Source organism: Pseudorca crassidens, chromosome 1, assembly GCF_039906515.1.
Source record: "Pseudorca crassidens isolate mPseCra1 chromosome 1, mPseCra1.hap1, whole genome shotgun sequence".
NCBI lineage: Eukaryota > Metazoa > Chordata > Mammalia > Artiodactyla > Delphinidae > Pseudorca > Pseudorca crassidens.
The window spans coordinates 40,515,302-40,538,522 of record NC_090296.1 but is presented as its reverse complement, the minus strand read 5'-3'; the positions used below and the strand labels follow the sequence as shown (position 1 = coordinate 40,538,522).

The 23,221-nt window shown below is 44.5% G+C and overlaps 1 protein-coding gene and 1 pseudogene across 1 annotated transcript in view; one reads left to right on the top strand and one right to left on the bottom strand.

The window, feature by feature from the left end:
* PRKCH (protein kinase C eta) overlaps nucleotides 1-23,221 on the top strand; it is a 223,433-nt gene that overhangs the window by 153,173 nt on the left and 47,039 nt on the right. The window contains exon 10 of the mRNA XM_067734003.1: nucleotides 6,606-6,760. Coding sequence (XP_067590104.1) covers nucleotides 6,606-6,760 — 155 coding nt within the window. The remainder of the gene's footprint in view (nucleotides 1-6,605; nucleotides 6,761-23,221) is intronic.
* LOC137206847 (large ribosomal subunit protein uL11-like) lies at nucleotides 15,320-16,307 on the bottom strand (annotated as a pseudogene).

Below are 23,221 nucleotides of genomic sequence, written 5' to 3'. Positions count from 1 at the left end.
AATAGAGTCTATTTGTTGAGATCCCTGTCTGGGTCTGGGGCTGTGCCAGGCACTCGGCTTCGGTTTAATCCTCACACGATCGGTGTAGCTAGAGGTGTTATTACCCTAGATTTATAAATCAGGAAACCTCATGCCCCTTAGAAATCGGTGAATGTTTCAGTTACAAATCTCCTGGTAGCAAATAATGGAAAAACACTTAACTAGAGTCATGCAAAAAGGGAGAAGTGAAAATAAAGAATCAGAGGTACAGTGGTGTCTCGTGGAACCCAAGGGCACACAATGGCCACGTCTCTCTGGGGACCTGAAACTGGAAGGGTGTGAGGGACCCAGGTAGTTTCCTTCTCGGCCCATTCACACTTTCTTATCTTTGCCCCATTCTTCTCCCCCATCTGTCCATCCAGGCTTCCACTGCTCTGATATACCGAGACATCTCATGTGTTGACACCACAGAGGCGGCAGCCTCAGCTCCCTAATTCATGTTTCCTCAGTTCTTGCACACAGCACAGCCTACATGAACACCTGTCTATCTCAGTTCCAATTTTCTGGGAAGGGGACTGGGGCGGGAGGCGGGGAGCAACTTGGTCCAACTTGCTGTGTGCAGGATGTCCAGCACTTACCCATGTGACGGTGCCAGGGCAGGTCTCTGAGAAAGGAAGGGCTCAATGGGCTGAGCAAGACACCTCTGAAGGTGTCTGGCACACGGACCCTAAGGGGTCTCATCCCTGGCCCGCGCTCACTCTGCACTCACCCTCCTTAGGCGACGTCACCTTGCCACATGTACCATAGCACTTCTATCTATACTGGTGTTTTCTCTCTAACGTTTCCTCATGCAATTGTCCAACAGTTTTACCTCCTAAAAAACAGTCCTTAGGAGGGGCTTTAGGGAATGCACACTGCTTATACTGACAGCCACTTTCAGGGCAGAAGGTATTTTTATCCCCTTTGGCCTGGGGAAGTAACATCCCTGAACTGACAGTAGCCAGGGCAGACTTGGCCCAGGCTGCAGCCGGTCAATGGAACCAGGCACGTGATGACAGGAATTCTATTATTAACCAGGCACCAGCTCCTTGGCCTCCTGTAACTCACGCTGGGCTGGGCTGGGCTGGGCTGAGTGGGACAAAGGGATTTCTGAGTTGCTTTCATTCCCCCAGGTGTTCCTCACCCCATGTTAAAGACTTGCATTTGTGGTTAGTTGAATCAGGAACAAAAGAGAGGAGCAAGGGACAGACAAAGGGCTGGGCCACTTGGCTTTAGAACTGAGGTTAAGCCAGCCTGGGGGACCTTAGATTCTCTACTGTGCAGATCAGGGCAAGATTTCCCATCGAGGAGCCAGAGGCCTCGGGGAATGCCGTGCAGGTGTCCAGGCTCAGCATCTAGGAAATTGGATTTTAGAAAAACTGGAATGCTATCTACACAGGCTTAAATACAGAAACAACCGTCTGCCCTCACTGCCCAAGGGGGGATTTGGAAACTCTTCCCTGCCCCAGAAATGACTCATGGCAGCCTTAATCCACCGTGCAGTGATCCCAGCAGATGCTTCCTCTGGTTGCTTCCCAGTTGGGTTTCTTCAGCAGGACTTAGTGTTTGTCAAGTCATCAGTGAGACTAGGTCTTAAGCAGCACAGATAGTGGAGCTGTAGGCAGGAGGTGATCTTCTGCCTCGTTGCTTCATTGCTGCTTTGCAAAGGGCATTTGTTCAATGTGAAAGGTTTCCAGCGTGATGGCATTCACGCCATAGGAGTAAAATGCCGTAGGAGCTGGAGTCATCGGGTTTTGTAGCCGATGTTTATTATTTGTGGCAGCCTCCAACACTACTGCAGTCTTTTTCAAGCCTAGCCCTTAGAAAGCATAGCTGCCACCTGCTTTAGCCCAGACACTGGGCCTGTAATTATGACAGAGGCCGATAGTGAATGACCGTGTGTATTCATAGGACCAACGCCCCGTTCTCAGCTGTGGGTGACCTGCGGATAGGGTGAAGGGAAGCTTCCTAACTAGCCTTGGCTTTTTTTTTTTTTTTTTGGGGGGGGGGTGTACGCGGGCCTCTCACTGCTGTGGCCTCTCCCGTTGAGGAGCACAGGCTCCGGACGCGCAGGCTCAGCGGCCATGGCTCACGGGCCTAGCCGCTCCACGGCATGTGGGATCTTCCCGGACCGGGGCACGAACCCCCTGCATCGGCAGGCGGACTGTCAACCACTGCGCCACCAGAGAAGCCCAGCCTTGGCTTTTTGTACCAGCACTTGACCCTGAAAGCAGCCTCAGCACCTGGGGAACATCCCCCTTTGCACTCACGACACCGTGCCTCACACCTGACGCTTCAGCTGTTCATTCACCTTGATTCCTGCCCCCTCCATCCCACTCCATCCTGACTCGTGCTTCCTCATCCTTCAAGGCTGGTGAATCGGCTCCTCTTCGAAGCTTTCCCCCAACCCCACCCCAGCCTCCAGGCTGCTCCGGTGTCCCTGCTCTGTTTCTGCATGATGCCCCCTGTGCCCCTCTACTGTGCTTAGCACACTGGGCTGATGTGCTCCGGCTACCAGAGCTTCCTGAGAGCAGGCCTGGGCTCTCGTTCATTTTATGATACTTGGCCCCCACCCAGGGCCTGGCATACTGTGTGCTCAGTAAACGTGTATTCCTCCTTGTTGAGACCCTTAAAGCAAGCATAAAAGGTCTCTGAGGGGACTTCCCTGGTGGTGCAGTGGTTAGGTCACGGGTTCGAGTCCTGGTCCGGGAAGATCCCACATGCTGTGGAGCAACTAGGCCCGTGCGCCACAACTACTGAGCCTGCGCTCTAGAGCCCGTGCCCGGCAACAAGAGAAGCCACCACGATGAGGAGGCCACGTGCAGCCAAAAATAAATAAATAGAGTAGTATTAAAAAAAAAAAAAAAGTCTTTGAAGGACTCAGTAGACTCTATGAAGCCTGTGTGCCAGAACTCAGACCCTCTCCTCTCAGTGGAGCCCTGGGACCCAAACCAGAGCCTGCCGAGTCTCATTTTGGATGTGATTCCAACAAGCCTGATGGCCTGGTTATATCAGGCATCAGAATGGCTATGAAGGGAGAGGGTCGTTATTAGGGGCCCTGAATAATGGGCAGCCAGGGATGTGAAGACCCCTCTTTCTGCAACTGCTTTCCTAATCCCACCTCCCACTGCCTAAGTACCTGCTCTAAGACAGTCTCAAAATTGCACTTTCCCAATCTCTCATCTTTCAGATGAAAATTAGGGAAATATGGAGGAAGCCATAGGTGACTTTGCTTTGTTTCTAATTATAAGAATAATGCACACTCATCATAGAAACCTTCAGATGGAATTTCCTGGAGGTCCAATGGTTAGGACTCCACGCTTTCACTGCCGAGGGCCCGGGTTCAGTCTCTGGTCGGGGAACTAAGATCCTACAAGCTGCACCGTGTGGCCAAAAAAAGTTTTTTTAATAAAAAAATTTTTTTTAAAAAGAAACCTTCAGAGATACTGAAAAGTATAAAGAAGAGATAAATGACATACAAGATCTCACAACTGAAAGCTGACTTGTCATACATAGGTATTGTTTGGTCTTTTCTGTGCATATCTGCATCTTTGGCTGTAACTGAAATAATTCTGCACATTCATGGGTATGATCTTTTTTTTTTTTCTAACTGAAAACATCTTCACCATTACAGCCACCACCAGCAGCCGCTACTGTTTATTGTGCACTTTCTAGAAGCCCCACCTGAGGACAGGTTTAATGAAAGTTCATTGCTGAGGATGGCTTCTCACTCACCCCCACTATGAGTGAATCTTTGCTAAAAGCTGGATGTTTCTGTCATTTAGCTCCGCCTCTACAAAAGAAATCATGGAGAAATTGCTACCTAATTTGAACTGCCTTGGCAGCAGACATTCTAAAATAGAGTGAACAGAACTGTATGTAAACAGAAGGTCTCTTCACAGCAAACGCATTTTGCTAGCTGATAAACATGCTTTTAGTTTTCTACCTTGTGACATTATTGTAGGTCTTTGGTAAGATGGACTATTACTTTTCATTAAAGTGTCCTGGTATCTCCTGGCTCGTTCTCCCTTCCTGCTTGCTTAAAGAGTTGCGTGTAGCCCGAGGGCTGGGAGCTGTACCCTCTGTTCTAGGTGGTGCCAGACAGGAAGTTAGAAATGAGACTCTGGGTGAAAAATAACGCATATTTTCGCAGTTCTAAAGCTTATGACCTCTTGCTGTGCGTGCCAGGCGTGCACGCCTCCCAGGAACCCGTGCATTAGTTGAGAAATCTGCCGCCGGGGCAGGTGGTGGGGCCGAGACAGAGAAGCATGACTGGGGAGGGAAGGCAGTTATGTCCTTCCCCAGATCTGGAATTTAGCCCAGGGTCTGGCTTTTCAGACTTGAGATTATGAGAATTATTTTAGGAGGGAACTAGGAATGGATGCAGTTTCCCTTGGAATGCCCTCATCTTGATGCCTACTGCCTTAGACGTTCTTGCTAACCCCCGCTGACTTCCAGCAGCCTAAGGGGTAGCCACGTACCTACTGACCCAGCTCTAGCAACCAGATATTTCAAGCTGTTGGAATTCATGTGACTGCCAGTCCCAGCCATGCAAAGGTGAACCGGCCAGATGACAGAAATGTATCAGATGGACCTTCTTGCTGAGGGATGGATTGAGGCAGCTTTACCGCCTGGGGGGTTCATCCGGGCCCCCTGAGGCCCCTCCAAATGAACACAGCGTCGGCATAACAATTTCTCATGCGGATGCAGCTCTTAGACCCGTCTCTATCACGTGCTTACCCTCTGCCCCGCCCACTGCTAACCTGCTCCTTCCACCCGAGCCCTCCCCGTACAGAAAATAGCGAACCCCATTGCTCATCCAAGCTCGCCCCACCCAACTCGGCCTCTCCCCCTGGTCAGTCACGCTCACGTGAAGGCCATTAGCTTAGTCAGACGGCTTGATATATCTAGTATTCTGTTGGCTTATATTGGTCAACCTGAAGAGTTGTTTTATTGACGTTTGGTTTGGGGTTTTGTGTGCGTGAGTCTTGCCATTCCATCTTCACTCTTAAATTCTTGCTTCTCATTAGCAGAAAGAGACGTTTCATAGACCCAGAGGATTTTTTTTTTCCTTCTAATTAAGGTTTGTCTTAAAATTGGGCATAGGAGGTCATAAGTTGTAGTGTCTTCTGATTGGGAAGGGCCTGATTAAACCAGTGCTGGATCAGGAGATGAACGACAGCAGACACAATCTCTGTCCACCATTCAGCTGTGAATGCATGGCAATGCCAAACAGAGCTGGCAGCACCTGAAACCACTAATAAGGATGGCTTCTGTGTGCGTATACACATCCTTTGTGAATTGGTAAGATACCAGTTTCCTTACAAAATGACCTCCCACCCTCCCACCCTCCAAAAGGATGACCACTGGCCCTGATTGCACTCATTTGGAAGGTCTCAGCTCCCACATCACTTGCTCAGAGAGACCTCCCCTGACCCCCCAAGCGGATGACACAATATCGTTGCTTCCTCCACTTTTCCTTCACAGCATTGACCAGAATTTGTACATTTGCCTGTTTATGTGACTCTGTGGCTTTTTTAAAGTAATGTGTATCTCCCACACTAGACTCTCTATGGATAGAGACTGTGTCTGTTTTGTGCCTTTTTTTACTCTCTGTTGGGTCCCCATCACCTAATTCAGCACTGGCTAACTTGGGACTCCATAAATGCTAATGAGAGGGAATGAGGAAGTCCATTGGTCTCAGAGGTTCCTGAAGCAAAGCGTTTTATGCTGTCCATCTTGGAGAATCACTTTTTAATGGAGACTTGTACACTTCTTCCATTAAGCAGTGTTACTTTCCATAGCGCTTTATTCATAACACTTGCACAGTACTTAGTACATTGACTGCAACAGTGACTTCTAAGAGCCCATTTCACCTGCTAGGTTAGAGTTCCTTCCAGATGGAGACAGCATCTCACTTGACTTTAAGTTGCCTTTTCTGATTCAGGAACCTTCTGAGGGGCCAAATAGAATTTCTAACATTGAGGCAACTCTGAGGCTGTCATTAGACTGTTGTCTGGCTGATTTGTCAAAAATGTTTTCCTTTCTCTGTGATTATTCTCCGCCCAGGTGTGAGGACCTATCAGATGTCCCTTACTTGCTGTGATTAACCCTACATGTTCCAGACAAAAAGGCATGCACTTTTTGATTTATGCTTCTCTCTTCCAGTTTACAAAACTCAACGATTCTGGTAGAGATAACATCATCATCCTCACCTTATTAATGTTGAACATCCAAAAAAAGTTAAATTCAAGGGTACATAGTGTTTAAAGTGCAGAACTAAAACTAGAACCAAAGCCTCTCTACTTTTTATTTAATGCAGAAATTCAAGGTTGTGTGGAATTACTTAAAGGAGATCCAGACGTTACTAGCACCACCTAGCCCCCATCCCCACCATCCCAAGGATTTAATCCACCAGACCCTCCTGCTTTGCCCTGACCCGCTGTCAGGATGTTCCATTGAGTACCTCCATTTAACAACCTCTTCTCCCCACGCCGGAGCCCAGGGTCATGTGATGCTGACTGAATTCTAGGCTAATGGCTACACCACGTTGGATCCTCTTTTGTCTCTTTTGTGTTTGTACCCAGGATCGTCTGTTTTTTGTGATGGAGTTTGTGAACGGGGGCGACTTGATGTTTCATATTCAGAAGTCACGTCGTTTTGATGAGGCACGAGCTCGTTTCTATGCTGCAGAAATCATTTCGGCGCTTATGTTCCTACACGACAAAGGAATCATCTATAGGTGAGTTTTGGTTGCTGGTAACCCCTCTCATGATTCATCCCTGGTTCATTCCCCTGTTCAACCCGTCCTTCCATTTCTCATGATGAACAATTGAAATGGTTTTGGAATTAAATTCACCGAGCTTTGTGTGTCCATTAGAATGAATGAATAACACAGCGATTAACAATGCCTGCGAACTAAAACCTGCCCCCGTGTGGTATTCGTAAAATAGGCTTGAGAGTCTCAGAAGAGACTGTTCAAGAACTTGTTCGGCTGGAGTTTTCTAAGGCCAAACCCTGCAAAGGGCTGAACACGTGGCTGCTCTCTTTTTTCTGTTTTAACCTTGAGAGTGATTCGTTCCATGTTCAGAATCCATGCCTGAACTGCAGAGCATGGATGCCTCTTGCCCTAAATTGCTGTGATTAGGAATCACAGTCCAATGAGCTTGCGGCTTACCAGTCCAGGAGCCAAGAGGTGACCTGCTGATGGCAGTGTCCTCCTGCTTGATGATACCTATCACTTGAAGCCCCCTCCCAAATATTGTTTGATTCCATTTCATGACACACAGTCTTTTGATCGTAATATATCATACGTTAAATGGGCTTGAAATCTGGTTGATGTTGTTAGATCTCAGAGCTCAGGGGAGATCAAATTAAACTTTAGTCAGACACAAAGCTGAGTAAAGTGGAAAATGTAATAGTGAGTGTTAGATCATTTTTATTCTTAAATTTCCCTTTTTTCCTCTGTTGAAAATGTCATCCTGCTCTTTACATCACATTATGACTTAGTTGCCACACATACTCCTTTTTTTTCCCCCTCTTGAGAAGCAATTGTTTCTTTCCCTTGAGAAAAATTCTGTCTCATGTTAGGCACATGAATGTTGAAGGAAAGAATTTCCTGATTGTTTATTAGCTTGCTAAAGGCTCTTCCTTTCGTGAGCTCGTGACAGCATGAACATCATTATTAAAGTGTGAGAGAGCTTTAAAAACTGAATATTCCTAAGTACCCTGGGAGAAAAAAGTAGGAAAAGAGAAGTGAGACAGTAAAGAATGCAGTAGGACTGGTCGATGGTACCAGAAAGAAGTGGGAAAACAAGAAGGTAGAGCAGGCACTGCGCAGAAATGTCTTCTAGTGAATTCGCACTGTAGAACATGAAACCTCAAGTAGACACAGCTCTTCTGTCACAGCCCCCGCTGTGAAGTAGAAGGGGGGGACAGCACGGGGAGCCAGGCTGGATAGGCAGCAGTGGGGTCGTCCCTTGAAGGTCCTAAGGAATCTCCGCTCATTCCTAAGTCCTGAGGCGGCCCCAGGTCACTTTGGATGGCCTGTGCTTTGAGCTTTCTCAACCAGGACTTGATGTTCTCCTGGCGGCTCCAGCAGGGCGTTTCTCCTGTCTCAGCCCTCCGCCCAGCGCATGATTGGTGGTGGTTGCTGACATGATCTCTGGTGCTGGAGGGAGTTCTAGGTCCTTCCTGGTGGTGGTATCGGACTCTGGGCTGTGTGTTCCACATTTGTTCTCCTCTCCTTGCTTTAGCTACCCATCTCTGCTCTGTTTAGCCCAGGGAGAGCCTTCCCCACATTTAATTTTTAAGAGTAATCACTTCCCTATTTGACAGGAACTTGTGTTGTAAATTTAAAAAGATTAACAATGGCAACAAGAGCTAAACAGAGTACTTGTTACAGGCCTAGTACTTGACCTGAATTTCTCCCTTAATCCTCCCAACAATGGTATTATACAACAATAATATTACTTGTGTTACTTAGATGAATTACTAATCTTCAAATGAGTTAATAACCAGACTATTAACTGGTAGTGAAGCCAGAATTCAAATTACGTTTTTAACCACTGGGCTATACTGTCTCCTCAGGAGAGACTTGAAGGCTTAGAGTACAACCTTAAAGTAAACTGTCACGTAAACCCATTGAAGAGTGGGTTTCTTACTCCCCTTTTGGTGATAGGGTGACTTTGATTTGTGAAAATGAGGCAGAATGGGTGTCTTAGTCCATTCAGGCTGCTGTAACAAAATAGCACAGATTAGGTGGCTTATAAACCACAGAAATTTATTTCTCATAGTTCTGGAGACTAGAAGTCCAAGATCAAAGAACCAGCATGGTCATGTTTGGTGAGGGCCCTCTTCCTGGCTCCTAGCTGGTACCTTCTCACTGTGACCTCACGTGGTGGAAGGGGCCAGGGATCTCTTTGGAACCCCTTTTATAAGGCACTAACCCTATTTATCAAGGCCCCACCCTCATTACCTAAGCACCCCTCAAAGGCCCTACCTACTAATACCATCACCCTTTGAGGTTAGGATTTCAACATAATGTGGGGGAGGGAGGACACAAACATTCAGACTAGCAGTGGGGAAAAGCAGTAAGGCCTAAATCATTTTCTTGAATACTCAGGCTTTTCATAAGCACTGTATTACCTTGATGCGAGGCACATACTAGATGACCTGTGTGGGATGTCAGATGGAGACTGCCTCTCCATCTCCCTGTTTCATTTGTCTTGAAATATAGAGGATGGACATTGTAGCCTGATGTGGTTTCTGGTGAAGCAGTTATCAGCCCACATCTTGAGAAATTTTATTTCAGTTCTTGATATTGCGGTTCAAATCTGAGAATTTAATTCACTCTTTGACTTGAATTCCATGTTCAGGCTCTAACTGATATGGTTGACTTTGAAGGGAACACATTTAATTAGGATAGATTCCAATGCTATTTTTATCCTGTGGATTTATTTCATGGGATAATTTAATTCCATTCAGGGTACTGGCCTGAGAGCAGAGTCTTTAAGGATAAGCCTTTGAAAACCAAGTCCTTGTAATTCACAGAGAGCAAAGGGTACATTTGGGTCATAGAGGGTGTGAATTTGATCCAGAGAGCACAGTGAGAAATGTGGGAGCACAGGACAGCCTTGTTTATCATACATGTCCTGGGATGGCCTTTATCAGAGCTAAAAGGATGAATGATGCCTGAATGATGCCTGTGATCTCTCCAAATAGAGCTGTTGTTTGGCTGTTTTATGTTTTTGTTTTTTTCTGAGGGAGGTGTTTCTTTTGCAGCAAGTTACAAAGATGGTACCATTTGCAAGTCATCATCAAATGGGACTTTAGAAGGTAGTGCCTTATGCCTTTCTTCTCTCTCTCAGCGGACTGTGCCTTGTGTGAGAGGAGACAGGCCAGTTACATTCGAGTGCTTTTCTGCTTGTGTTCTGACCCTGATTCTCAGATGTGTTCACTTGCGTTCCATGGAGGAACAGAAGCCCAGCTCTTGGGAGTTACAGCAAGAAAAGAGTCTGCCCCTTTGCCTTTGGTTGGAAGGTCTGGAGCCTTGCTGTGGCCCACAGACCAAGAAAAGAGAGGGCTGCGAAATAAGCAGTCACTTTGCTAAGGGAAAAAAAGACTTATTCAGTCCTTTGTCTGGGGCTTATTGGCTGACTGGAATCCCAGACAGTGCTCATGAATAATTTACATGGGCACTGACTTTTTTCCAGAGTCAAGCCCTACAGAAATGGGGAAAACAAAGAGGCACGCATCCCATTTACCTGCCTGCCAGCATTATGGGCACCGTTCTCTATCGTGTTTCATAAACTGTGTTAGGGGAGAACTCAGACATCATTTGACGTGTCAACACCTAACTCCCAAAGCCAGCAAGCACACGTTGGATTTGCTGTTTCTGACAAAGCATGGAATGTATCTAAAATAGGTTGAGGGCTTCCCTGGTGGCGCAGTGGTTGAGAGTCCGCCTGCCCATGCAGGGGACACGGGTTCGTGCCCCGAAGATCCCACATGCCGCGGAGCGGCTGGGCCCGTGAGCCATGGCCGCTGAGCCTGTGCGTCCGGAGCCTGTGCTCCGCAACGGGAGAGGCCACAACAGTGAGAGGCCCGCGTACCGCAAAAATAAAATAAAATTTAAAAATTAAAAAATAAAATAGGTTGAGTGAAGAAGAATTTATAGAAGAGCCCAGCTGAAGTTTTGATTCCTCCTTCCCAGGTTATACTTGAACACAGCACATTTCAACGTATACTTTTCAACTCATGCGTCTGACTGCTTTGTGCCCTGTGCAGTTCTCATCATGCGGGCTGCATGGATATCAATGGTAATTTGCCCTCCCATCGTCCAGATGTGGAACTGGCCACAGAGGCTGACTGCCAGACCTGACATATTGTTTTGTACTCATATACTTATACAGTACATTAACTTTTAAAGAAAATCACTTTTGATTTCTCCTCAAGTTAGAGCACAGTCACTACCTAATTTGACTTTTTTTCCCCATAAATTCAGAATTTGGAAAGATTAGCAATCTCCCTGCCAGATGAGATCTATCAAGCTAGTCTCTGAGCACAGCTGTGAGACATTGTATCTGCATGAATACACCAACCTCTATATCATCTGACTCTTGTTTCTCAAAGATACCATAAGGGACCATCAGGTTCCTTGCTGACTCCACATACCTGTGTGATCTGAAGTTAGCTGAGTACCATTTTGCTTAGAGAGGCCATGCTGAGAGAGGCCACCTCTGTGAGTATTGCTTTCATGTTTAAGAATTCACAGGTCAGGACTTCCCTGGTGGTCCAGTGGTTAAGACTTTGCTTTCCAAACCAGGGGGTGAGGGTTTGACCCCTGGTCAGGGAGCAAAGATCCCAGATGCCTCACAGCCAGAAAACCAAAACATAAAACAGAAGCAATATTGTAACAAATTCAATAAAGACTTTAAAAATGGTCCACATCAAAATAAAATAAAATAAAAAAAAGAATTCACAAGTCATCTGTTTCCAGATCAACTTGTGTGTTGGGTCCATGGTGAATATCATATGCTTGAGTCATTGTTCTCTGATATCTAGCTCTTCCCCCTCTTGAAAATTGTGGCAACACCACAAGGATCTGTCTGAGTCCCATTTCCGGGGACCTTTCTTACTCCTAAGTATTTATCAGAGTTTCAGAGTCCCCAGATGTCTTTCATTTGAGCCTGGAATTCTGGACTCCTATCTACAGTGGAATTCGATTCTATACTTGTATTTATTCTACTCACTCTAGTGAGAAAGGTGGTCTTTTTAGATAAAGTTGAAAGTCAAATTTCGGAGCTCTGTTTTCCCTTTGCCATGTGATAACATCATTCTTTCTGCTCCAAGAAGTAGGTCTACTCTTTCTTGCTCTGTGTGCCACAAAGACAGCCACAAATTGTCGTGTTTTTATCTTCATATAGTCCTTGTTTCTTCAGGAAGCACTAGCCGTGGGATTTTCAATACATTAGTAACTTTCACTTCGGATTTTGGCTGTGAGCTCTCACTCAGGATTATTACTGGAGCTCCAAACATTTTAGTCCTATTCCTGCCTTCTCTCTTCTTAGCTTGTTATGCATGTTCTGTCAGATGATGGGCTCATTCAGTGCCTGCTCGTCCGTCACCAGAAAGTGACTTCAATCCCTAACTCCTGAGATCTTTTTTCAAAGGTGTGATGGGGAGCTCTGAGGATTTCCAACTTACTAAAATAGCTTGACATGTCCCCCGAATGAAACTCATCAGCCCCTATTCTCCTCCCTTGCACAGCCTTTGGGGACGTTTGACAAGAATTTATTGAGCATTGACTCTGTGCCAAGGATATGGTTACTGTGATAAGCAAAAACAAAAGTGCTGCCTTGTGGAGAGTATGGTCTAGTGAGGGAGAAAGACATCAATCACATAATCATACTAATAGAAAATCACAACTGTGACCAGTGCTGTGAAGAAGAGGAATGCATTGCAATGAATGAGAACCTCTCATCGGGTGATTCAATCTGGTCAGGGGAAGGTGGAAGATTTTCCTAAGGAAGTGACTCATGAGCTGAGGTAACTAGTAAAGAGTGAAGGAAAGAGCGTTCAAGACAGAAGGAATAGCAAATGCAAGTGCCCAGTGTCAGGAGGGAGCATGGCAAGCTCAAGGGCTTTTAGAGAAGTCCAGTGTGGTTGGAATTTAGGAGGCATATCTTCCCACAACTGACGTTTCAATATCCTAACGTGGTCACTGTCCTCTGATGACTTTGAGATTTTTTAGGCACTCCTTATAAATAATTTATTTAAAAATTGGGTAAGGCTAGTCATGTTGTCAGTCCCTGGAGGAGCCATTCACTCACAGTGAGTTTCTTGTGTCCAAATCTATGTGTTTGTTTTCAAAAATGGAATTATAAAGTGTCAGAACCAGATGAGACCTACAAGATTACTTAGTGCCGAGTTCCCGGTTAACAGATGAAAGAATTCAAGTCTGAAACATCCAAACAATAAATTGCTTCTCAGAATGGATGTTTTCTTAGGAAGGCTCACTTGCAGCTTGTTTTTTCATCTCCAGAAAAAAAATATTGCCATTAGAAAATTTTGTTTCAATCTTCCACATACTGCTGGCCTGAAGGGCTAAGCAAGACATTCGGAAGCATGTGATATTGTTCGCTCCATTTCAGTGAGGAAAATGCAGTTGAGCTCAGAACATTAATTACTGAGCTCCCGCTTGTGTTAGGAGATATAGATACAAAATGAGTAGATGTGTTGTCTGCCCTCTGAGGTGCTTTCTGTGGGGTGGGAGAGATGGCCCGTAAATAATAGCAAATGGGCTCCAAAACTGGAGTATGCCCAGGGCATTATGGGAGCACAGAGCATGGCCACTTAGCTTAAGACGAAGATTTAGGCAAACTTCCTATGGGAGGGGATGCCTGAGCTGAGTGTGGAAAGTTAAAAGCTGAATAAAATTAAGTAGGGTGTTTAGGTAGGGCGCAGACTTGAACAAAATCTGAGAAGTGTGAAAGTCCCTGGTGAATCTGTGGGTGGAGTGGAAAACTACTAGAATTTTGGTAGTACTAGAGCCTAAAGGTTGAAGTATGGTGGAAGAATAAGGCCAGAGGGCTTGACAGAAATGAAGTTATGCAAGGCTTAACATTCTTGAGAAGTATGAATTCTGTATCACTTAGGATTTGGCACCATTGCCTGTCACAGGAAATATAAAATGACAGTGGCTTAAACTAAACAGAAATGTATTTCTCTTCCCTGTAAGGAATCTGGAGGTAGGGTGTCCAGCTCTACCATTAAAGCTCCATGGAGTCCTCAGGGACGCAGATTTCTATCTTTTCTATTCTGCCGTCTCCAAGGTCACCTCATGGTCTAAGATGGTTGCTGCAGCTCCAGAAGTCATCTCTGTATTCCAGTTCCAGGCAGTAAGAAGGGCAAAGGGCACTCCTTCCAGCTGAGTCAGCTTTCTTTAAGGATCCTTCCTGAACTTCCACACAATACTTACCATGGAATTGTCCAGAACTTGGTCACATGGCTGTACCTAGCTTCAGTGAAGGCTAGGAAATTACTACATGGCTATGTTCTAACTAAAAATTGAGTTTCTCTTATTAAGGAAAAAGAAGGAGAATAGTTATTTGATAGAAAACCTGCACTGTCAGGTACAGATTTCATACCAGGAGATTTGGCTTTATGTAGCAGGTAAAGGAGAGTCTTTGAAGAATTTTCAGCAAGTTGCATGACATGAGTGAGTGGATTTATGTTTTACATGTATTTGGCAGGGGTGGGGGGAGTGTGTGGACATGTGCATGTGGACAGCAGGGGAAGGTTCAGTTTGTGGCTGTTACGGTGCTCTGGGTAAGAAGATAAGGAGGCTCTGAACTAAGATATTGACGGTAGGGCTGAGGAGAAGGGCATACGTTTATGAGATACCAGCAAGTAGAACAGACAGGGCTTAGTGTCTAGGTGGACCCAGGGCATGAATGAGAAACCTGGGGTCATTGGTAGGTATTTAGTTAGAAGTTTGAATAGATGATGGATGGTACCGTTAGCTAGGAGAGACCATGAGCCTTGGAAGAGATCTCAGCAGAAGATGAAGATGAGAACTAGAAACATAAGATGTCAGGTACTTGAGACACATTCCAGTGGAAATGCTAAATGGGCAGATGGGTTTGAGTCTGAAGCCCAGTGAAGGGGGGCCGGAACTAAATATTTGGAAGTCATCAGGACATAGCTGTTAGTTCAGATCATAGGACTGGATGAGATCATCCAACAACAGTGTCTTAAATGGAACACTGAGCTAAAGACAGAACCCCAGGGAATCAGGCCCCATTGGGAAGCCGCCTAAATTTGGCTGTGTGGTTACACAAAATACTGATATACTGCGTCATTTAGAGTACGTGTCCCCAAAGTAAAATTCCATTTAAAATATAATGCTACAAAAAAAAATAGAAAAGCATCACTTATTTTAAAGTAAGTTTGAGAGGCAGCATATATTCTTTGAACTGAAAGAATGCTGGGCCTGGTTTTCAGAAGGACCTAGGTGCTAGTCCCAGCCCTGCTTCATACTGGTCCTGAGGATGTGGGTGGGTGGCTGAACACTCTGAGCCCGTTTGCCCTTCTGTCCAATGGGGTACCATTGACATAGCTTTCCTGTAGGGTGTTGATGAAGCTCCAGTCAGGTGGAAATGTGAAAGCTCCTTGAAACATGCCACGTCGATAGAGATTATTCTTTGCATACATGCTATCAGCAGATTTGCACTTTCTCTGTAGCATTGGCTTGAGCTGAAACTTTGCTCGTGATGCGTCCTCAAAAATAGAGAATTCTTCACAGAAATTGGAGTTGTGGCTTGTAAAAATCAACCCTCTGAAGACCAATCTTTTTTGGAGGCATGGGGATCGTCAAATAATCCTTTATTAAATTATTTTTCTTTGTAGTTCTTGTAGCTGGGAATTTCACCACACCACTGTTGATGTCATCTATGATGTTGTGAGGGGGGCAGCCGTCAACATTGCAGCCCACAGATGGGCAGTCCCCAGGATCTCTTTAATGCTTCCAAAGAGTTCTCTAGCTAAAGATAGATGCCACATCTGTCATGCCAATGTTGACAGTCTCATCAAAAGTGATGCTGCCACTCTGTTTGATGTTTTTCTGCTTCTTTCTGTCTCTTGGTGATTCCTTGAGGGCTTTGATGACCAGAGGCAGAGGCAGAAGGTACCATCTTAATCTGGGCCTGTCTGTTCTGAATGGTCAGTTTCACTGTAATCCTCAGACCCTTCCAATCACCAGTTGCCTTGGTGATGTCATTACCAACCTTTTTTTGTTGTTGTTGTTTTTTGTTTTAAATGCCAAACATTTTTTTTTTGATGTTGGGGGTAGGAGTTTATTAATTAATTAATTTATTTTTGCTGTGTTGCGTCTTCGTTTCTGTGTGAGGGCTTTCTCTAGTTGTGGCAAGCGGGGGCCACTCTTCATCGCGGTGCGCAGGCCTCTCACTATCGCGGCCTCTCTTGTTGCGGAGCACAGGCTCCAGACGCGCAGGCTCAGTAGTTGTGGCTCATGGGCTTAGTTGCTCCGCGGCATGTGGGATCCTCCCAGGCCCGGGCTCGAACCCATGTCCCCTGCATTAGCAGGCAGATTCTCAACCACTGCACCACCAGGGAAGCCCATTACCAACCTTTTCTGGAGACAGACCCAGGGGGCCGATCTTGGGGACCAGAGCAGGTGTGGCACCAAATTCCCCATCAATGCACCTCAGGTATACGACTTTGATCTCGTTGGGGTTGAACTTAGGCAGCATGGTGGAGGCAGCTGGTGTCAGATGAACCGGGATTCAGGATGAATGAAGAAAGTTGCGCCCTGGCCTCCTCTGAGCCAAAAGCTGAAAGGGGACCAATCTTTTTACAGTAAACTAAATCTGATTATGCTTTCCTTTCAAGCCAAATAATTTTCTTTGCATTTTAGCCATATTTTGATATCATGTATAGTTAATATAGTTACCATGTAGTTATCATAAGTCCTTAGGATAGTTGCCTTAGGAAGCCCTGGAGCACTGGGGACATATTGTAAAACTTGAAGACTATACTGTTGCATCTTGTTTAAATGTCAGCTGCCTCTCTAATGTATAGGGGAAACAGTCGAACTCATTTTGAGTTTACTTTTTCTGGTATTGAAGCAAAATTTTCTTTTGTTCATTTGAGGGGCGATTCAAGAACATTTTTGGACCATCACTATTTACCAGGAGTAAATATCCTGGTACAGTTTCTCCAAGGATCCAGATTAATGACAGAAAGAAATTTCAGCCCTGAAACACTTTGTTTCTGCACTTCACTTATTAGATCAGAATACTGATCCTGGCATATATCATCCGTGTTTGACCTTTGCATGAACAAAGGCTGTGGTTATTTGGGACTAATTGATATATGTGTTAATTGATTCCACTGGCTAATGAAATCAGACCACCAGTCTTGCTGTATTCCCCACCAAATTGATCCAGCAATCTACTGCTTCATTATAATTAAACACAATCTTGGATTCATTTGCTAAGCTCTAAAAATAGAATCGTTGATCTTTAGGTACCAGATGAACACTGCCATTTGTAAAAAGTGATTCAGTTGTACAGTTAAACAAATGCCTACTTAATGCAAAACTTTATGTCACACCTTCAGAGACTAAAAGAAGAATAAAGGAAGGCCTCGCCCTCTAGCTTGGGTTACTTACTCATTCCTTTCACACTTAGGTGTTGAGTACACATCGTGGGCCAGGCACTGTTCAAAGCTCTGGAAATAAAGCTACGCTACCCTCCAGGAGCTTAAATTCTAGCACAGGTAGTCAGACAAGCAACAAGTAAGTATATTGAGTGTCGGGGTGATAAACTCCGTGGAGAAAAAGCTATGTCAGGGAAGATAAAGTTTGAGGAGAATGGTTTTACTGTTTACACAGAGGATTAAGAAAGGCTTCTCTTGTAAGGGCTCTTTGAGCAGATGAGCAGAGACCTAAGGACGCGAGGAAACAGGCTCTCTATGAATAACGGGGGGAAAAGCATTCTGGGTGGAAGGAACGGCAGGGACACTGTGGGAGGGGCATGTGCTCTTCGAGGTCAAGGATGGCTGGACAGAGAGGTATGGGGCAGAGCGGAGGAGATGATCCGAGCTCTCTCCCTGATTCTGCCACACAGAATAATAGCCATGTGTGCTGAGCATTTATCTCATGAGGACAAACACCTCTGTAAAGGAGTTGTACCTATTTAATTTTGCCTTCTTATGACATCTCTCCAAGGAAATGGTGTCAACCTTCTTTTACAGATAAGGAAACTTGAGGCTCTGGGAAGTAACTCTCTCAAGGTCATGCAGCCTGTGGTGGAACTCTATCATCCCACCTCAGGTTTGAATCCAGGAAGGTGCCAGTTCCTCCATCCTCCAGGCCTTGGGACATGCATTTCCCTTTGCCTGGAACACTTCTCCCTCTCTCTGCCAAGGGAATGCCTGCTGATCCCTGCAGTCTCTGCTTAGATTGTCACCTCTAATGGGAAATTCTCCTGGACCCCCTTGCCCCCCATCTCCGTCTGGGTTGGGTGCTCACCCTCTCTGCTCGCACGGTGTCCTGTAATACCCTTCCCTCAGCATCCTTCCTGGCCTATGCCTCTCTGCGTATGGGCTGCCTCGTGAGAGCAGGGACCATGCCTCTTTAACCCAGTATCTATCGGCACTATTATACTGGTCCAAACCCATGATTTGCTGAGAAATCAAGGTAGTTTTTTTTGTTTGTTTGTTTGTTTTATAAATGAATGCCTTTTGAGAATTTGACCTACTGAGAAGAATGTTTGAGCATCCATAATAGTATTTTTCAAATGATCGTTTTAATTCTTACGGATTTAAAAATTTTGGATTTTCATTTTGATGATAACATACGTCTTTCACTCACTATAAAGAAAAAATTTCTTCCTTGTGATTGTAATTCTCAAGTGAAAGATATTTCATAGGAGAAGACATGTCTGTCAGTGTTTCTTCACATGTTCTTTCAAAAGGAGCTGTACGGTCTTGGGTTTGAGAAACAGTGGTGGTCTCTGCCACGACCCTTCTACACTGGATGACTTAGATCCATAGGATTTGTAGAAAACTTAAGTTGTGTACTTTTCTGCTTTAGGTGATTCTGATGCCTCTCAGATTTACATCAGGTCTGTCTGCTGTGTTCAGAGGACTTCAACAGTAATCTGTTCCATTTTTTTATGCCTTTCTGCTAAAAGGAAAGGTAAAAACTGCTTCAAGATCATTTTTACAAACCAGACATTGTTTTGTAAGTTCCTTAAACCTATCATGTATATTTTACCTATATGACTATGTTAGAAATCCTGGTGATTTCACTTTTTTTTACAGTTATGGGTAAGTTATCGAATACCATCAATACCCTAAAATTATTAAGGGGCTGTACAAAGATATTTTTCTCATAAAGATGTGTATATACAGTCTTGGGTATACGGATATACATTCGTTAGTGAGAGCAATGATTTTCCCCGTGTTTTTTATTTTTAAAATAAAATTGATTCTCCTCTAATTACAAAAGTAACATACAGTAACTGTTGAAAATTTAAAATTAAATAACCTATAACCCTACCACTGAAAGATAATCATTTTCTTCAGATATATTTCCTTAGAGTTTTTTTTTTTTTTTTTTTTTTTGGGTACATGGGCCTCTCACTGTTGTGGCCTCTCCCGCCGCAGAGCACAGGCTCCGGACACGCAGGCTCAGCGGCCACGGCTCACGAGCCCAGCCGCTCTGCGGCATGTGGGATCTTCCCGGACCGGGGCACGAACCCGTGTCCCCTGCATCGGCAGGCGGACTCTCAACCACTGCGCCACCAGGGAAGCCCTCCTTAGAGTTTTAAAATGTATTTACTTTAAAAAAAAAAAAAGAAACAAAATTGAGGTCATACTATATATACATTTTTAACCTGATTTTTTTTTCACTTAATTTGTCATGACCATTTTCCCCATCATGAAAGTCATCTACATTCTCTTTTAAACCTAATATTACATGATACAGAGTGGTCTACCATATGGACCTACTTAATTTATAGTACCTTTAAGTTGATTTATTAATAATGGTGAATTTATTATATCCTTGTACACATCTGTTTGGATCCGTCTTTGATTCTTTTCTTGGAACAGATTCCTGGAGGTATTACTGCTGAGTCAAAAGGCATGCGTGTTATTATAACTTTTTTTCCTGGGGTTTGAGGGACCTGGGTTCCAGTTCTGCCTTGCCACTTCCGAGCTGTGTAATTTTGAGCAAGTTACGTAACCGCTATAAGCCTCAGTTTCTTCATTGATAAAATGCAGATCCTAGAAATGCACACCTGAGTGGTGCATGTGAGGCCTTTAGCCCAGAGCCTGGTATGTAGTACATGCTCAGTAATGTTCACCTTTTGAACATTCTTTGGAAAAATGCATCAGAGCACATGTTTTAATGATGAGTATTGGTGTTACCCAGTGGGTTGTATTTGTCTTTCCACTTCACTCCACCCCCACCCCTGTAGATCTTAAGTGTACAATTTGATAGGTTTTGATGAGTGTACACAATATGTAATCAATTCTCTAAATAACAGATAGAACGTTTCCATCATCCCAGAAAGTTTCCTTGTGCTCCTTTCAGTTAATCCCTAATCACCCCTATAGGCAACCAGTGTTGATTCTATATAGATAGTATAGGATGTGCATATCCATATTAGGATCCTGAAAACAAAACCACTTCTCAGTAATGTCCTTGTGAGTGTAAGAGGATGGGGTTCTTTAGGGTGACTTTGTGAGTGCAGTGATGGTCATGGTTCAGAAGAAACCCCCCAGAAGACCTCATTCCTTGTCAGCTTTATTCTCTGTAGAGAAAATAGTTCAAGAGGATGTTTATCAGCACATCAACAGTGGTTGTCTGAGTATCTGAGGGAATGTAGGTGGTTTTTATTTCCCTTTTAATGCTTTTCAAATGTTCTACATTGAACAAACATTGTCTTTTTAATCATTAAAAATATTATTTTCAAAAGGGAATCTCAAATATGATATTGAATATACCCCAATACGAGTTTTGCAACGTGATTATATCAAAAATAGGTACCTTGCTGCTGCTGTACCAGTTAAGTTCTGTCAAGCCTTGGCCTTCCGGCTGTGATCACTCCTTGTCTGTGAGTCATCATCCTAGTCTACTCAGGCTTCCATAATGATCACCATAGACTGGATGACTTAAACAACAGAAATTTATGTCTATACTTGTAGAATCTGGGAAGTCCAAGAGCAAGATGCTGGCCATTTTGGTGTCTGGTGTGGCCTGTGTTCCTGGTTTGCAGACAGCCACCTTCCTGCTGTATCTTCACATGCCACAAGCTCTCTAACATCTCTTCTTATAAAGGCACAAATCCCATCATGGGGGACCCACCTTCATGACCTTATCTAACCTGAATTACTTCCCAGAGGCCCCATCTCCAAATATGGGGTGGTCAGGGCTTCAACATACGAATTTGGGAGGTATGCAGCCATTCAGTCCATCGCAGTGGTTCATTCATACGTTTATTCAATTTTCAACATTTTCTATTATGTGAAGCAAGGTGCTTTGCAACTACTTGATAGTACAAAATCTACCTGGAAATAATTTCAGCCCTGAGGAGAATAGTACCTGCTGGAGTTGAACACACCATGGATTGACGCGAGAGAACAGCTGAGGATTAGATGAGGGCATTGTCATTCTTTTGGCTCACTGAGCTGTGTATGTTAGTCTTGGAGGGTATGTTTTCCAGTTGTGTTGAGACCAAATCCTCCTCCTGGATCCCAGTACTTAAGCCTGGCAGGAGAAATAGCTAAGCGGAACGTGGTATTATTACTGTTTGCCTTTTGATAAATAGTCTGCCTGAAGGTGGAATTTTTTCCATTGTCTTGCAAATGTCAAATTTTACTTATCAGCAAACTTCCTAAGAAGAAATATAACTTGGTGCAAGCACCCTGTTACCATTTGGCCAAAATGCCCAGACACTGATGAATTTCTGGGTTCAGCTGCAAAGAAAAGGGAGTGAAACTGACAGGCAAACTGCCCCACACCTTGGAGAATGACGTCACTGAGGGATCCGGTTCCCAAAGTGCGTGCATGGTGCTCAAAATGGGAAGGTGGCAGTTTGACTGTATGACCTTCCATTTCTCTTTCCTCCCTTGGCACTGCTCCTCCAACCTTCAGAATATCCCTCCAAACCTGCTTTTTCACATATAGAATCTCTGTCCTACATTCTTGATACTTCCCTGATCCATGTCCCACTGACATGATTTTTGAACCTTGGGATTGGAAGGGAGTTCACAGTTATATACCCTTCTTTTTCAAAGCATGAATACCTAATAGCCTGCTGAGTGGCCATTTTGTCTATATTTAAACACCTCCAAACAAAAAGGAACTTGTTCCGTCCACTTTTAGGCATCAATGACTTGGAAATTTCACCTTTGTATTGACCCAAACAGTATCTCTCAGTATCTTCCATTCACTGGTTCTGAACCACCTATAAGGAGGAAACTGAAAAAACACAAATCTTCTACAAGAAAGCCTTTTAGATATTTGGAGGCAATCTGGTTCTTCCAACGTAGTTTACCTGTCAAAGAAGGAAATGTGATTAGTGTGATATTGTTCATTCTGGTTATCTTTTTGCAATCACTGATTTCTGAGCAATCATAAGCCATCCATGTAATTTTTCATTCTTGATTCAGTATCTGTTTGATGTGTTGCATTCTTCTCTAGTAAGATCAGCAGCGTCATAACTAGTAACTGGTTAACTAAAGTGAGTTGTGATGTTAATAGCTCACGTTATTCCTCTTAAATAAGACTTGGGCTTTAACTGAATTTTGTTGATGCTGATTATAGGGGCAGCAGGCATGGTGGGAAGTTGATTGTTGATGTGACTTTAGAATAGGCTCTTCAGGGCTTCCCTGGTGGCGCAGTGGTTGAGAGTCCGCCTGCCGATGCAGGGGACACGGGTTCGTGCCCCAGTCCGGGAAGGTCCCACATGCCGTGGAGCGGCTGGGCCCGTGAGCCATGGCCGCTGAGCCTGCGCGTCCAGAGCCTGCGCTCCGCAACGGGAGAGGCCGCAACAGTGAGAGGCCCACGTACCGCAAAGGAAAAAAAAAATAGGCTCTTCAGAGTTTCCTTTTGCAAAGATGAGGCAGAGGATGAGCACAGGTGTGGGGATGGGGGAGATGAAGACCTGAACACCTCGAGTTAGAGGTACCTGTGGAACGCCTAGTCAACTGACCCATCTCAAAGTTGTAAATACCAGGCTAACGCTGAAGACAGTGGCCATAGGCTCCAGGTTGATTGCGTGGCAACAGTGTGCAAATGAGGCACACAGTTAAGAGCAAGGCTTTGGAATCAAACTTGGATTTGAAACTTACCTCCACAGTGTACTAGCTCTGTGATACTGGGTAAACTCTTTAATTCCTCTAAGTCTCAGTTTCCTAATCTATAACATGGGGATGACAGTTCTGCTTATCCCATGAGGTTATTTTGAGAATTCAATTCATGCTGCTTGTTTATCCCCATATCTGGTATCAGTTAATTCTCCATACATGTTATCAGTTATAAAGAAGAAAATGACCCAGGGAAGAAACTTGAATAGTGAACCCATTTAAGAGGTGGACAGATTTCATAAGGAAAGGTTAAATAAATTACAGTATACCCTGCAGAATATTATACAACTATTGAAAGAGT